The following is a 17,499-nucleotide window of genomic DNA, read 5'->3' as shown; positions in this document are numbered from 1 at the left end:
CCTTATTCTTAAACTGTGGCCCTTGGTTCTGGACTCTTCCAACATCGGAAACATGTTTCCTGCCTCTAGTGTGTCCAAACCCTTTATAATCTTATATGTTTCAATAAGATACCCGCTCATCCTTCTAAACTCCAGAGTATACAAGCCCAGCCGCTCCATTCTCTCCGCAGATAACAGTCCTGCCATCCCTGGAATTAACCTTGTAAACCTACGCTGCACTCCCTCAATAGCAATAATGTCCTTCTTCAAATTAGGGGACCAAAACTGTACACAATACTCCAGCTGTGATCTCACTAGGGCCCTGTACAACTGCAGAAGCACCTATTTGCTCCTATACTCGACTACTCTTGTTATGAAGGCCAACATGCCATTCGCTTTCTTCACTGCCTGCTGTATCTGCATGCTTACTTTCATTGACTGATGAACAAGGACCCCCAGATCCTGTTGCACTTCCCCTTTTCCCAACTTGACACCATTTAGATAATAATCTGCCTTCCTGTTTTTGGTACCAAAGTGGATAACCTCACATTTACCCACATTAAACGGCATCTGCCATGCATTTGCCCACTCACCCAACCTGTCCAAGTCACCCTGCATTCTCATAGCATCCTCCTCACAGTTCACACTGTCACCCAGCTTTGTGTCATCTGCAAATTTGCTAATGTTACTTTGAATCCCTTCATCTAAATCATTGATCTATATTGTAAATAGCTGCGGTCCCAGCACCGAGCCTTGCGGTTCCCCACTAGTCACTGTCTGCCATTCTGAAAGGGACCCGCTAATCCCTACTCTTTGTTTCCTGTCTACCAACCAATTTTTTTATCCATGTCAGCACTCTACCCCCAATACCATGCGCCCTAATTTTGTCCACTAATCTCCTATGTGGGACCTTATCAAATGCTTTCTGAAAGTCTAGGTACACTACATCCACTGGCTCTCCCTTGTCCAGAAGATTAATCAAGCATGATTTCCCCTCTGTAAATACCTGCTGACTTGGATCGATCCTGTTACTGATATCCAAATACACGGCTATTTCTTCTTAACGCGCTTCCCTCTTTCATCTACGCTTTCCTTATATTGTACGTCACATTAAAGGATTTCAGGTTACCTTACTTTATCAAAACTATGTTTACAAACAAATAACAGAGATATACTGATAAAACTGCTTCATTAAAGAAAGTGTTAAAATGTAGAAAGAATGCATAAAATAGTGAAAAACCATTTGCTTGAATTGGTAATATTATTCAATTATGGGATTATTGGTAAATGTTCAGAAAATCAATGTTGTTCTTGGCTACTTGGTAATGATTTAAAAAAGAGAAATGAAACATTAAATATTTTTAGGTTTAGTTTAGTTTAGAGATACAGAGTGGAAACAGTTCCTTCGGTCCACCGAGTCCACGCCGACCAGCGATCCCTGCACATTAACACTATCGTACACAAACTAGGGACAATTAATCTACAAACCTGTATATCTTTGGAGTGTGGGAGGCAACGGGAGATCTCGGAGAAAATCCATGCCGTTCAAGGGGAGAATGTACAAACTCCTTACAGACAGGACCCATAGTCAGGATCAAACCTAGGGCTCTGGTGTTGTAATGCCCCTGTCCCACTTAGGAAACCTGAACGGAAACCTCTGGAGACTTTGCGCCCCACCCAAGGTTTTTGTGCGGTTCCCGGAGGTTGCAGGTAGTGGAAGCAGGTAGGGAGACTGACAGAAACCTCCGGGAACCGCACGGAAACCTTGGGTGAGGTTTTCTAAGTGGGACAGCGTAATTAGGCAGCAACTCTACCGCTGCACCACGATGCCACTCAGGAAAAGTACAAAAAAAAGTATCTTCTTGGATCTTGTGTTGTTTTCTACAATAGATCCATCGATAGCTATTTTCAATACGACAAAAACTGGACAAAAAAGACATAGGTATTGCAATAAAGTTTAATGGTTTTGTACATTTGCAAGCAGCATTGTAAACTCATATTCAATGCCAGTTTCCCTTTTGACAGTAAATAGCATTTTTTTCCTTGTGCTAGTAAGTATTTTTGCCACAATTTAATTTTTACAGATACAACTAAATTGGTATTGACAAATGAAGTGTGACAGCTTTCACTGCAGAGAAAGGTTATTAGGTTTAACCTGACCCCATGGTTATAAATGTGTCGAGTTTAGCCTTTGTGTTACCATGGCAATGAATACCCTCTGCACTCTGTGGATATGGGAATTAATTTTCAATCACAACTTGCCTTTAAATTACCTTATTTTCTCTCTCGTCATAGAGATAGTTTTTTTTTTGTAAATATACCGTTAATTCATATAACAATTATGCGAATTGTACAGACTTCCGTTTTGCCTTGATAATATTACTAATCAGTTTGATGGCTAAATTCAAAATAACTTACACTATACAGAATAATCATTTAAATGCTCCAGTATCAGTCACAGGAAGTACAAGAAGTCCATACTTTATTAGTTATGAAGAAAGTAGGTTGGTTCCTTTTCCATCTTTGTAATCAGCTGTCAATGCAAATTTGCATTCACTGAAAGAATGCTAATTAATATTAAGTTATTCTTAAAAAGTGCCAATGACATCTCCACAACAAATACATAGCCTTAATAAGGTAATGGAGAAGGAAGTTGTGACTCTTGATGGGCAGCTCTCAGCTCTTTGCCTGGTGCGTTGGTGAACTATATAAACAGACTCAAATTTATCAGGTTAGAGCAGTAATCTAAAATGCAAATTTACATAAGGCCACCAAGCTGTGTAGATGAATCACACTGGAAGTCACATCAGCAGCCACCTGTAATTTCCTTTGAATCTGAGGTTAGAAGTTGCATCTACTAAGGCAAATATCAAGTAATTTTCACTGCTGCTCCAGCACCCCAGCACAATCTGTGCTGCGAGGTCGCTGCTCCTGGCTTGTTTGGCACTAAACCTGTGAATATTCAGGCCACGGCCAGGTCACTCATGGCATCTGAGACCTCGGTGTTGACTTGAGCAGCGATGCTCGCTGCTATCACATCCAAATAAATGTCATACTGCTGGTCCATCCCCAGGTAGCTATCATTCATCAGATACAATGTGTAGATGTACCTTCAAACAAAAGAAACACATATGCCACATTTATTTAAAGCCTTTCTACACTTCGATACAGAGTGAAAACTTAAATGCGTTGAAGTGTGAAAAAAAAACCCCATTCTGATTACGACCAGTAATGCTGAACAGAATGGATTTTATAAAGATCGCAATTAATTGCTGACCTTAAAAGCACCTTAAAATACATATTAAAAACTTGTTTTAATTCCATATCCTTTCCTTGAATTTATCAAATTACTTTATTTTAAGAGCAGACACGAGGAACTCAGCGGGTCAACGAGCATCTGTGGAGGGAATGGACTGACAATAGTTCGGGTTGGGACCTTTCTTTAGACAGATAGGCTGGAGGGGAAAAGCTGGATATAAGTAATGGGGTGATGTAGGTGGAATCAGGTGATAGTGGGTGTGTGTGGGGGAGGGGGGGTAGGTAATGGACAGGTGGATGGATAAAGTGACAAAGACTGGAGGTGAAAAGGAGATAGAAGGGTATCCGATAAGGAAAGAGGGAAGGAGTTAAATGTAAAGCTAGAGGGAGGCATATGGGAGGAAGGGGCAGGGAGAGGAGGAAATGGGGAGGATAAAGGGGGAAAAGGTGACGATAAAAAGGAAATAGTGAATGCAGATGGAAGATGAGTGAATAGAGAAAGGGAAAGAAACTGGGTGACTAGGGTGAAGATTGACTGAACGTTATTGCCTCCCATCACAGTGAAGAATGTCGATTCCACTGTGGTGGATGTTTACGTTAAATTCTATTGTGTATTGTGTTCTTTTTACTTGTGTGTCTGTATGATAACTCAAATATCACTGTCCCTTAATTGGTGCATGCAGTCACACGGAGAAGGTGCAAGTGCTAAACAGACAATACCCAAAGTTGGTATCGAACATGGGTCTCTGGTGCTGTGAGCCAGCAGCTCTACCAGCTGCACCACCACGCCACCTAATCGAGGAATTTGAGACGAGTTTGTTGGGGCAGGGACAAGCAGAAATAATGGATCAGCCTGGTCAGCCCTCCTTGTGGATTCTGGGAAGGAGATAGAAACAGGCAGTACAGATTGGGTCTGTATAAGGTTGGAGGTTGTGGAGGGGAGGTTGCCGGAGGCGATGGGATCTGTGATGGTTTGACGAACCTACTATGAAAAATATAAATTGTTGCTTTATCATGTATAATTTATCTTAATTCAATACCAATTTAACAATGATATGATATTACTATAAAACATGAACACTATTGACCTCTATCTTTGAGTTTAGAGTTAAAATTTGGAGAACCTTATGTTTTTAACGGTACTGCCAATAAAAGTGTTTAAGGTCATTTATTCCAGTTAAACAAATACCGTCAGTTGAAAACAAATCTTGCAGAATTTGGGGTTTTCCAATTAGCAGCAAGCAGTACAAGACTGACAAAAATATATATTTCCACACAGCTGAAGATGACTGTGTCAACCCTCTTAAAGGTAGTATATTAACCCCACAGAATGGGTTAATATTTGACTATCGTGGGTAATGCTGGGGATAATGGTCTACACTGAACAGGATATTAATAATGCAAAATGGGAAAATAATTGGAAAACAAAGTTTGCCACTGATAAACGCAAGGCAGCAGTGTTATGGTTCAAAGGATGGTACATGGATAGGACAAGTTTAGAGGGATAGAAACATAGAAAATAGTTGCAGGAGGAGGCTATTCGGCCCTTTGAGCCAGCACCACCATTCATTGTGATCATGGCTGATCGTCCTCTATCAATAACCTGTGCCTGCCTTCTCCCCATATCCCTTGACTCCACTAGCCCTCAGAGCTCTATCTAACTCTCTCTTAAATCCATCCAGTGACTTGGCCTCCACTGCCCTCTGTGGCAGGGAATTCCACAAATTCACAACTCTCTGGGTGAAAAAGTTTTTTCTCACCTCAATCTTAAATGACCTCCCCTTTATTCTAAGACTGTGGCCCCTGGTTCTGGACTCGCCCCACATGGGAACTTTTTTCCTGTATCTAGCTGGTCCAGTCCTTTTATAATTTTATGTTTCTATTAGATCCCCCCACATCCTTCTAAACTCCAGTGAATACAAGCCTAGTCTTTTCAATCTTTCTTCATATGACAGTCCCGCCATCCCAGGGATCAATCTCGTGAACCTATGCTGCACTGCCTCAATCACAAGGATGTCCTTCCTCAAATTAGGAGACCAAAACTGTACACAATACTCCAGATGTAGTCTCACCAGAGCCCTATACAACTGCAGAAGAACCTCTTTACTCCTATACTGAAATCCTCTTGTTATGAAGGTCAACATTCCATTAGCTTTCTTCACTGCCTGCTGTACCTGTAAGCCAACTTTCAGTGACCGGTGTACAAGGGTGCCCAGGTCTCGCTGCACCTCCCCCTTACCTAACCTAACCCTATTGAGATAATAATCTGCCCCCTTGTTTTTGCTGACAAAGTGGATAACCTCACATTTATCTATATTATACTGCATCTGCCACACATCTGCCCACTCACTCAACCTGTCCAGGTCACCCTGCAACCTCCTAACACCCTCTTCACAATTCACACTGCCACCCAGCTTTGTGTCATCCACAAACTTGGATATGGTCCAAACGCAGGTGGGTGGGACTCATGTAGATGGGACACGTTGGGGCAGTAGATGGGGCCGGTGTGGGCAAGTTGGGCCGAAGGGTCTATTTCCACAGTTGTAAGACTTTATGACTAATAGATTACTTGGAAATCTACTCTTATTATTTGGAAAGCCTGAGTGGAGCATTAAACACTAGTGCGGACTAGAGGCCAAATAGTCTGCTTCTGTGTTGCTATGTAATTCCCTGTAGTTATGAGGAGATTAAATTAGAGTTACAGAATCTATTGACACTGGAGGAGAACATTTTATAAAGTTAGGACAAGGTTTTCCAAGAGTTAAATAAGAAAATACTTTTTCCTTTGGTTAGGGAGAAGTTAAGAGTCACGAGTTTAAGTAGCTAGCGAGGCAGTGAGTGGAGAGATTCAGAGAAACCTTTCTAAATCATAAAGAAACAATGACATATGCAGATCATCAGACAGAAATCACAAGAATAATTAAGGAAAAATCCCTACATTGGAATATGGTTGTTGCTGAGAAGGCCAGGGTCCATTGGCCATTCTCCAGTATTCCTAGTAAAGCATTCATTCAGATTGCAAGGCTAATTCAGAGAGCAGTTCTCAGTATGCCACAATGATATTGTATCGAGCCACTTGCATGCCAGACCCATATCTGGATGGTAAGTTGCCTTCTCCAGAGACACTGGTAATGATACTGGTTTTTGGTTTATGATTTTTGTTTTAAACTCTGTTCAAATGATGACATTTTCATGTTGAGATGTGAACCTACACAATCCCAGTTCAGTAAATCAATACGAATATGATACTGTCTTTGTGAGTGAAATAAGGTGACGTAGAGGAGGATGGGGCTATGCAGGAATACAACAGGTAACAGGAATTGTATTTTGCTGTCAGGCATGGGGCTTGTACAAAGATTATGGACTGAATGGCCTTTATTTAGCTACAAATTTGTAAACTATTAAGAGCATCGGCAAAAGCTACAAGTTACTGCAGTGTTTTGTAATTTAACTTTAATCAATACCAAAAAGATAAATGACTCTGAAGAAGGGTTTCGGCCCAAAACGTTGCCTATTTCCTTCGCTCCATACATGCTGCTGCACCCGCTGAGTTTCTCCAGCATTTTTGTCTACCAATGACTCTCATCAATTGGTTTAAGGTCTTGTGCATAATAGTGTTGTACACTTGGAAGTACTTGTCTCACTGAAGAGCTAATATAAAACAGTAAGTTATCACTGGGCATGTCCAATCATTACATTGTCAAGTATTCTGGAGGGTCCTCATGCTATTTCTAAGAGCAGAAGTTAAACGCACATTGGAAGTTTAAATAAATAAAGACTACCACAACTTTCACACTGGGGCACAAAATTGAGCTTTATGGCCCTGCCCCACTGTACGGGTTCATTCAAGAGTTCTCCCGAGTTTGCCCCGATTCGAAATCGGAGATTTATGGTAATGGCCCCTCGTAGGTGCTCGGGGTTTTTAGTCTTCACGAGCTTACTGCGTCTCACGAGTACCTGCCGTTAGCATTACGATCCGCTGAGAGACGTCCCGAGCTCCGACGCACCCGCTTTTGTACATTCTACGTGCTTCCACGAGTTTGATTTTTTTTTTAAACTCGGGAGAGCTCTTGAATGAACTCGTAGAGTGGGGTAGGGTCATTGCTTTAGTTTTAGATTAGTTTAGTTGAGTTTAGAGATACAGTGGGGAAATAGGCCCTTCAGCTCACTGAGTCCACACCGACCAGCGATCTCCATACATTAACGCTATACTGTAACACGAGGGATAATTTACTATTTGGACCTAAGCCAAATAACCTACAAACCTGTACGTCTTTGGAGTGTGAGAGGAAACCAAAGCACTTTTGACTGTTTTTGATAAAATAAGATTACAGAAAATACATTTAAGAAGGAACTGCAGATGCTGGAAAATCGAATGTGGAGAAAAATGCTGGAGAAACTCAGCAGGTGAGGCAGCATCTATGGAGCGAAGATAGTTGTTGCCTCACTCGCTGAGTTTCTCTAGCATTTTTGTCTACCTTACAGAAAATATATATTTTTAAACTTAGTATTTTACTTTCTTTCTTCACTGCTTTCAGCAGATGCCAAAGGAACGGTTAAATTAATAGTTATACCAACCTTGGAAATGGTCATTAAGGCATGAGCACTTTCATGTCACTTTCACAAGAGTTTAATCCAGATTAAAGTAATTTGTCCTAATTGTTCCTCCAGGAATAGCTGACACAACGCTATTTTGCACTTTGATATAACGGGCAATCCGAATAACAATGAATAAATTATCTTATTGCTAAAAACGCATTTAAAACCTACCTTGGTAGATGGCTGGGATTGTTATAACTGATATGATCATCTAGTATACCCAACAATCTCCCTTCTCCACCTCTCGTTCCTTTTGCCGCTCACTCCTGACTTTTCTGGCTTACATAACCTCCAAGTTGCTCAGATTTAAAAGTCCCATTCTTGAATTTAAATTCCTCCATGGCTTTGGACCACCTCTGGTTTAACATTCAACATTTAACAATTCTGGATCTTCTGCCCTTCAAACACCAGCACATCTTATTTTTGTTTTTTTTTCTTCTCCTTTAAAACCCTCCTTAATATCTTACGTATTTAACCTGACTTTTTGATACGCACTCTAATCTCACCCTTTCTGACAATATCATTTTTGTCCCCTGCTATGTGAAGTATTTTAGGATATCTTTACCTTGTTAAAGATTACCAAAGTTACAGGGGTGGTAAGGAGCAAAGGGATCTTACCTTCCGGTGACTTCGGGTGAAAAGAAGGCTAGAGAAATGGTGCTTCGATTTCGAACATATCCAACTCGTTTCAAAGCCAACAATTCCTTTTTGTCTATTTCCCCAAGGATGACAACCCAGCCCTCATCCTTGGCCTTTGTGAAACGTGGTGTAGTAGCTTTGCTGTTATATTTGCCCTGACAACCAATATAAGACAACACATCAGGGACCATTTTATGTTCCTTAAGAATTAAAAAAATTCAGTGTAGGTAGTATAATTTTTAAGCAAAATATTGGTAAGATCAACCTGATTACAGTCATTCCTTTGCTTATTCCACTCCTGCTATATTTACATTATAATTCTGGTTTATCTCAAAGTTTTACCAGTTCTAATGAAACCAACCCACGTATTTCCCTTATTTTTTTTTTGTTTTTATTTCAGATTTCCAGTTGGTGCAGTTTGTAAATTTTTAAAGGAATAATCACACAAGTATCTTGAAAACACTTCAGAAAACGAAAAATCTTTTGGTTGCAGTAATCGTGTTTGCTTGGAAAGAGACAGTAGTCATTTCACATCAATGCTTCACTTGCGAATATCACTAACCAAAAGCAGCAATTTAATCTGTTCTTGCAGTGTTGACAAGAGTGAGTTGGAACATCCCATTTGACACTGAAGTAAAAACAGTAATGCACTGACATGTATGTCGTAATCATTAGCATGAAATCACAGCCTTCTGACCTCGAAACGAGAATACTATCAAGAAAAAGAATAGGTGATATTTCGGGTTGGAACCTTTCCTCCAACTCGAACTATTTTTTTTCTCCCGAGTGGCCAAGGTGCGACTAATCCTTGGTTATGCTGCTGGCCTTGCCGAGGTAGCGCGAGGTATAAATGGAGTTAATAAAAGGGAGGTACACAAAAAAGCTGGAGAAACTCAGCGGGTGCAGCAGCATCTATGGAGCGAAGGAAATAGGCAACGTTTCGGGCCGAAACCCTTCTTCAGACTTCAGAATAAAAGGGAGGTTGGTTTGTGTCATGGTCTGGGCTGCGTCCACAATTCTCTGCAATTTCTTGCAGTCTTGCATGGAGCTCTTCCCAAACCATGTACAGGAAGATCGAGAATCTAGTGCCATGGTGCAAGGATAATAACTTAGTCCTTAGTGTCTTGCAAGATGAAAAAGTTGGTTGTTGACCTAAGGAAGCGAGGGGATGAACACAACCCGGTCCTCATCAATGGAGCCACTGTAGAGATAGTCGACAACTTCAAGTTCCAAGGCATCCAGCAAACTAACCTGGTCTCTTCACAATGATAGACAATAGACAATAGGGGCAGAAGTAGGCCATTTGGCCCTCCGAGCCAGCACCACCATTCATTGTGAACATTGCTGATCATCCACAATCAATACCCTGTTCCTGCCCTTTCCCCATATCCCCTGACTCAGCTATCTTTAAGAGGTCTATCTAACTCTCTCTTGAAAGCATCCAGAGAATTGGCCTCCACTGCCTTCTGAGGCTGAGAATTCCACAGATTCACAACCCTCTGATGTAGTGATGCAGGAAGTGCATTGGAATATTTATTTTCTAAGACATCCAAGCAGATTTAGTGTGTCCAAGAGGATTCTCTTGAAATTCTACAGATGTGCTTGAGAAGGTATCCTGACAGGATGCATGTCAACTGCTCTGCTCATGAACACATTCATCTGCAGAGTGTTGAACACAGTCCAGTCTATCAAAGGATCATCACTTCCTTCCATCCAGTCCATCTTCATGGTGTGCTGCATCGGGGATGTAAGAAGTATCATCAAGGATGGCTGCCACCCTGATCTTTCCTTTCTCTCTCTTCCCTCCTCTGCGGGAGGATTCAGGGGCTTAAAAGCTCTGACGTCCAGACTTAAGAACAGCTTTCTCAGTCCCAACTCGAAGGAGGGTCCCGACTCGAATCGTTGTTTGCCCATTTCTGAAGAAGGGTCCTGACCAGATGTATCAAGTGTCCATTTCTCCCTAGAGATGTCTGACCCACTGACTTCCTCCAGCAGCTTTTTTTCCACAGACATGATGGATTACTGTTGTATTCAAGCGAGGTCTGTTGGAATCCCAAATTTGGTAGCTGAATTGTTGGCCTTGCAGACTAACACCTGATCTACAATCCAGAAAGGTTAAGTTGAACAGAACTAGTTTCGGAATGGGAACAACCTTGAAGTATGGGATAGGTTATCGGTTTCGCGTTTCTCAAGATTTAATCACCCATTGAAGGCACATACCTTGTTGCGGGCCAGCCCTATCCTCCGTAAATTGACTTGCAGTAGGTATTCCTGATCCGCATGTAATTGTGTCCAGTTTTTCTCATCTCGCAAGCCAGTGTTCACATTGGGCAACAATATTTCATTCTTCCCCTTTGGAGCATTTTCCCACCAGCCCTTGATGCTCAGGCTAACTTCGATGACTGGAAGATGGGACAAGAAATTCCAAGCCTAAAAAGTTGAAAGAAGTTTGAACAATTAGACAATCCCTCGTTAACTACAGTGGACACAATTTACAGAGCAGCTTTCAGCATGATTTCCAGCTACTCAGAATTAAAACACAGAAAATAAAAGGCTAAGATAGGTTAACATTATGTGCATTTGGATCTCAGAACAGAATTTGTGAATGAGATCACCTAAAAGGACAGTTTCTCTGCCCTGCTCCTGATGCTAAACTCATCCATGGTATCTAGCTCTTGCTCTCTTTAAGTTCAACAACCGCTAACTTTCCTTCCTGTTCCTCTCCCTCATTTCCCTCACCGTAACTTGATGCATTTTGATGATATAATTGGTTCTCTACTTTGGTACAGTTCTCCTGCCTTTCAAAACTGCCATTTACAGCAAAGATCCTATAGCGGGGCAAGATAGACCACTCCTTCTAAATGCAATGGGCTGACGTGTAGCACGCAACGGAATGTGGGCCTTTTTTTCATCCATTTCCGTATCCGGACCCGACCCGACTCGCAGTGTAATCAACGTTGCGGGGGAACAGTTTGTGTTAATAAATTAAAATTCTGAAAATGTGAAGATTTTTACCAAATAACTTTTATTTCTATGAGGATGTTTCCGTAACAGGCATGTGTCTCCGCACTATTATCCCGTGGGATCTTTGGTGCGGAGACGGAAGCCGGTTACGGAAATGGGGCCTTAAATTACCCATGAATCCGCCCATGACCTTACTACGTCTTTTTCGTTGAGTGGACCACCTTGCTCGCTATAGGATCTTTGATTTACAGTGCCTGCTACAAAAAGTCACCTTGCTTCATGTCACCGTGCTGCCAACTTTCCTTCCCATCTTTAAACACACTTCCACCTCTCAGCTCATTGTTCACTTTCTTTTCACAAATTCTGCTTCTGCCATGCAAGAATACTGGAATGACCTTCACTAAAGTAATGAGCAATACCTTGTGATCAGGATCTATTACCACTTATTTATTTATCCCACGCTCTACTATGGAGACAATGATTGGCTGCATTCTTTCCTGATTGGTTATAGCTAAAGCATCTCCTGCTAAATAGTTTTCAGTAATGAGCCATTTTTGGTTTCTCTCCAGCCTCATTGAACTACCTGATGCTCTGAGGAATAGACATCATGTATAGATACGCGGCAGTTTTTAGTTTAGTTTAGAGATACAGCGGGGAAACAGGCCCTTCGGCCCACCGAGCCCACACTGGCCATTGATCCCTTGACCACGCTAGTTCGATGTTATCCAACTTTCTCTTCCGCTCCCTACACATTAGGGGCAATTTTCAGAGGCCAATTAACCTACAAACCTGCACGTTTTTTGGGATGTGGGAGGAAACCAGAGCACCCGGAGAAAACTTGCGTGTTCACAAGGAGGTCATGCAACCTTCACACAGACAGTACCCGAGGTCAGGATCGTACTCGGGTCTCTGACGCTGTGAGACAGCGGCTCTGCGACTGTGCCACCCTTTAAATGTTGAGTCTGTCCCCACTCCAAATTCTAACCACCCCTTGTGTTTACAGATGTCATTTAGCCCTACCTATCTCATTCCCTTCTGTACCTGTGCTGTTAAAGCACTTTCTCACGGGGCGACTTGACGCAAGATGTAACCAGAGTGAAGTGGTCGTGGTCTAGCACGATATCACACGATATAACGGGGGGTAGATAAAGAGTTCCCACGGGTACTCGGCATTTCTGTTATTTGTGCGAGTGACTTGTCCGTCTCCCGAGCTTTCCCGTTAAATCTTGAATGAACATTGTGAACTGTGAAGTGTCACGTGGCACACATGATGTCACTTTTTTTTTCACACACTATAAATATCCTCCCTTGGTTGAATTGGCTCATTTGGAGACATGCCTGTACTAATGCCGTGACTTTACTGCAGGAAGATGCCACATTACTTGGACGATGTTAGTTGCGCCCAAGTTTAAATTTCCAACGTGCGTTTCAGAAGTACCACAGATCCCCACCTTTATAAATTTCTATCTGGCAGTGTTTTCTGTCTCAGGAATTTCAGCCCTTTGTCTATATTTGATGACAGTAACTACAGACAAAGGGCTGAAATTCCTGAGACAGAAAACACTGCCAGATAGAAATTTATAAAGGTACTTGTAAAGAGTCAGCGCAGAATCCTTGATAATCAAAAACTGTCTGAATCAGCAAGTTAGACACAAAATGCTGGAGTAACTCAGCGGGCCAAGCAGCAGCTCTGGAGAAAAGGAATAGATTCCATTTTTGGTCGGGACCCTTCTTCGGGATGATTGTAGGGGGGAACTGGAAGCAAGAAAAGACCGGGACAAATCAGGGCCAACAACAGATGACCTCAGCAGGGTATTTTGAAGAGGGGTCCCGACCCGAAATGTCACCTAATCCTTTCCTCCAGAGATGCTGCCTGACCCACTGAGTCACTCCAGCACTTTATGTCTATATTTGGTTCCCTGATAGGCCAATTGTTGGCTAGGGATAGTGTGATCCCAAGAGGGAACCAGCGTTGCAAACCTTGGCCTGGTTAACCGACATTTACTGCATGGGGGAGGGGGGAGAGAGAGAGAGTGTAAGTTACCTAAAATCATATAATTCAATGGTCATAGTGAACACAGACACAAAATGTTGGAGCAACTCAATGGGTCAGGCAACATATCTGGAGAAAATGAACAGGTGGCATTTGTGTCTATCTTCAGTAAAAACCAGCATCCGCAGTTCCTTCCTGCACAATGGATCTCAGTGTCAGTCGCTGACTCCCGTTGGCAGGCCATTCGGCCCACAGCCCGCCCAGCGATGACTAACCCATGTCACAGGGGGATGGTGTGAAGGCGGAGTTAGACAGAGCTTGATTAATGTTACGGTTGGGGAATGGGCCATAATATGGCCAGGGAAACGCTGTTATTCGTGACGCCCCCTCCGCCCTTTCCCAGCTGTTCTCAATCGCACCCCTGGCCACACAAAAAATTATATTTTAAGAAGGAATACACGAAACATTTAAACTCAGAACGCTTCTAACAGAGTGAGCCATGTGAGCACTTTGATCATTCTCCCTGTATTTGCATTTGATAAAATAGTCGGAAAAAAATGTTTAAAAGTGTTCATACCTTTTGCTATGCCTAATTGGCCCTTACCTCTGCGAAATTAGTCCGATATTCGTAGGTGAAATGTCACCAACATTAATTGATTCTATTATTAATTGACTAATAATTGACTATATTAGCGTAAAGATGCAATTCTGATCTAATATTATCAATGCCTCTGTCTTTGGAAGCAACACCAGCAATTTATTAAATCTGACTACATGCGGCACAGTGGTAGAGTTGCTGCCTCACAGCCCCAGAGACCGGGGTTCGATCCTGACCATGGGGGAGAGAGAGAGAGTGTAAGTTACCTAAGTTACCCAAGTCAGATCTGGGAAGAAAAACATAAAAAGCTGGAGTAAGTCAGCGGGTCAGGCAGCATCTCTGGAGAAAAAGAATAGGTGGCGATTCGAATCGGAACCCTTCTTCAGACATCCTAATCGGAATTGAGTCTGAAGATGTGTCTCGTCCCGAAACATCACCTATTTTTCTCCAGAGATGCTGCTTGACTCGCTGAGTTACTCCAGCTTTTTGTGTCTGTCTTCGGTTTAAACCAGCATGTGCAGTTCACTCCTTACACGGGTCTCTGGAGAACATTGATTGGTAGCGTTCCGGACCCTGCTTCGGAAAGGCATCGATCGCTAGTCGGCGAGGACTCCGAGCTGTATCTCTCAAAGAAGTACATGTGAAAAATTTCTCACGGACCATAAAAATGCGGGACCTTTCAGTAAAGTCCCTTTTAAAGATTATAGTTATTTTCTTAACATAACTCATGAATAAGTTGATGTCCATATGCGGATGCAAATCTTTATTTTTTAAATTCAATCCCACAGAAGACAATTTTTACTCGCCTTCTGTCCCCTCTGTCCAGCTTCTGGGTTCACCGTTCGCAGGAGTTCCCACGGTAAACGCAAGAGTTATTACGGATATCGCACTGGCCACTACGTCCATTTAATGTTGCAATGTTCAACCACAAGTGTACAAGCCACTCTTGGAGAAATTCAAGCTTGCTTGAATTTTCTCCCGAGTCACCAAGTTACACGATTACCTGCCGTTAGCGCCACGGTGGTCTACGGTGGTCCACGAATGCCGTACTGTTATCGCACGAGGTTCCCACGATGTTAAACTCTGGTTAACTCTTGCGTCAAGTCGCCCCTTAGACTACTTTGCTAATATGCAGAATCATGATTACCTATATTTACTTCAGTAAAATATTAGAGGCTCCAAATCGCCGGAATTCCTTGTTTAACTATCTCTACCTCTTTTCCATCATTTTAGACTCTTTTAAACCCTCCTTTTTTGAACAAGCTTTTGGTTCTCTCAATGCCTGTGTATGTAGCCAGTGACACGAAAGAGATCAGATCAGCACGATGTTCCTGAATAGTGCAGTAGGCTTGAGGGTCTGACCGACCTGCTGCCTCTGGTTCTTCCGTTCAGTGTTAGCTAACATGTATACAAAGCATACAATACAATACAATACCGTTTATTTGTTATTTGAACCTCACATGAAGTTCAAACGAAATTTGGTTTCTGCAGTCCTACAAGAAAAGAACCAAGACACACACCAACACAATTTACACAAACATCCATCACAGTGAATCTCCTCCTCACTGTGATGGAAGGCAAAGTCTTATCTCTCCCCTGCTCTCCATTCCTCTCCCAAAGTCAAAGTCAAAGGCCCCCGGCGGGCCCTAGCAAGTCCCACGGCCAATCAAATCCACGCCGGGCGATGTAAGGCCCTGCTCCCGGTCCCGATGTCGGAGCCACCGGCGGGCGCTAGCAAGTCCCACGGTCATTTAAAGCCGCGCCGGGCGATGTATGGCCCCACTCCAGGTCACTTTCAACCCCGCAATTCGAGCGGGAGAAGTCGCCGTTGCCGGTGCCCTGCAAAGCGGTCTCCCACCGGGGACCCGCGAGCTCCCGGTGTCACTATCCACCGGAGTCGGGTTGCAGCAGCGCGCCACCGCAGCTCTCCACGCTCCGAAGCCGGCCAGCTCTATGATGGTAGGTCCGCAGCTCCGCAGGCTCCGTGACTTGAGCTGGCGTTCCGGTTGGAGGCCGCTCCACCGTGCTAGGCCCCAACGGCAACAGAGACCCGACAGGGTCCCCGTACAGGGAAGAGATCTAAAAGTTTCCCCCGCCCCCTCCCCACACATACACAGTCAAAAACCCACCACAGACTATACACTTAACAGGACAATAAAATAAAAAAAGACAGACGGACTGCAGAGGCCGCTGCGACATCGGTCGCGCCGCCAACGTAAACTACCATGTGGGTAGTTTACCATATTGACATTGCTTTATAAATGCAAGTTGTTGTTACTTTTGCATCATTTATCCCAATTCAAAATTGCAGCAAATCCAACAGACAATTTTATTATTTTTTGAAATTTGGGTGCAAAAGTGAATAATGCAAAAACTATAGGTAATCACCACAGGCTTGGGACATACTCGTTTCATCATTAATACATCATTATTCTGAATACTTCTGCCTTTGTCTAATGATCATTGCAAATAGGATTCCCATTTCATTTCTTTTGCTTACAGTCAGAAATTGCCCTTGCCTCCTCTGTGCAGAATAGGATGCTGCCTTCCTCGCTCCTCAGACCACTTTCCCCTTGCCCAACCTTCTCGTGAGGAAGACAGTCACTCTTCATGGCTCTTCTCCTCAGAGAAGAGGTAACCCCCCCCCTTTCAACCTTCTCGGTGCAGAAGGTGACAGAGTTTATTGCCAAATGTTAAGAAACAAAAAATCCTCGACACAAATAGTAAGGCACCAAAATAATATTCTCACTTAAATAAGGACTTTAACACATAAAATATCACAACTGCAGACATATCATCACTGCCAAAGGCAAGTGAGGTGAACAGAGTGAAGGGGCTTATAGGTAAAATAAACCCTCATAACCACTTCAAAAACATTTGTCCATCTGGAATATACTGAAGCACAACTAGTGCTATTTATATGGAGAACAGTCAAGATAACAACACATTGTTTATCAGTGTGTTCAAGTGTTATTGTGCTAATGCAGCTACAGAAGATAATTTATTGCTTAAATATATCACAAAGCTCTTAGATGGTAGCTGCTTTTTGATTAAAAAATACAAACTAGGCTATTGCAGCCGAGGCTGATAAAACATTTCAATACGATCAAAACATATTTATCTAAGGATTAATCTTCATCATTTGAATCAGATGAGAACACCTCCCCGCATGCAATTATTTAATTAGCTGGCAAAGCTTCGGGTGGTCACCAGCCGTTCAGAGCATACTGATGGCAGAACAGATGCAAATCTCACAGTGATGACTGCCTTTTCTCATTACGACTGCAATTAGCACTTAAATTGGTGCTTTAAACCCAATAATTTCCAGAATATTTTTTTCATATATTTTAGCTGTGATTGTCGTGCCAAACTGGCAGAGGCAGATTGTAGAATAAATTACAAATCCAAATAATTTTCCCAATGAACAGGTTACAGTAGCCATTTCTTTTATTAAAAACATTAATTATTT

General features: G+C 42.6%; 1 protein-coding gene across 1 annotated transcript in view; it reads right to left on the bottom strand.

Annotated features, from left to right (window-relative positions):
- Positions 1 to 1,920: 1,920 nt before the first annotated feature.
- ascc3 (activating signal cointegrator 1 complex subunit 3) overlaps positions 1,921 to 17,499 on the bottom strand; it is a 358,193-nt gene continuing 342,614 nt past the window's right edge. Inside the window, exons 40-42 of the mRNA XM_055634935.1 lie at positions 10,696 to 10,905; positions 8,455 to 8,630; positions 1,921 to 3,089 (exon numbers count right to left, since the gene is read on the bottom strand). Coding sequence (XP_055490910.1) covers positions 2,942 to 3,089; positions 8,455 to 8,630; positions 10,696 to 10,905 — 534 coding nt within the window. The 3' untranslated portion in view covers positions 1,921 to 2,941. The remainder of the gene's footprint in view (positions 3,090 to 8,454; positions 8,631 to 10,695; positions 10,906 to 17,499) is intronic.

The sequence above is a fragment of the Leucoraja erinacea genome, chromosome 5 (genome assembly GCF_028641065.1).
Source record: "Leucoraja erinacea ecotype New England chromosome 5, Leri_hhj_1, whole genome shotgun sequence".
Classification (NCBI taxonomy): Eukaryota; Metazoa; Chordata; class Chondrichthyes; order Rajiformes; family Rajidae; genus Leucoraja; species Leucoraja erinaceus.
The sequence above is the reverse complement of the archived record's forward strand: the minus strand, read 5'-3'. Positions and strand labels throughout refer to the sequence as shown.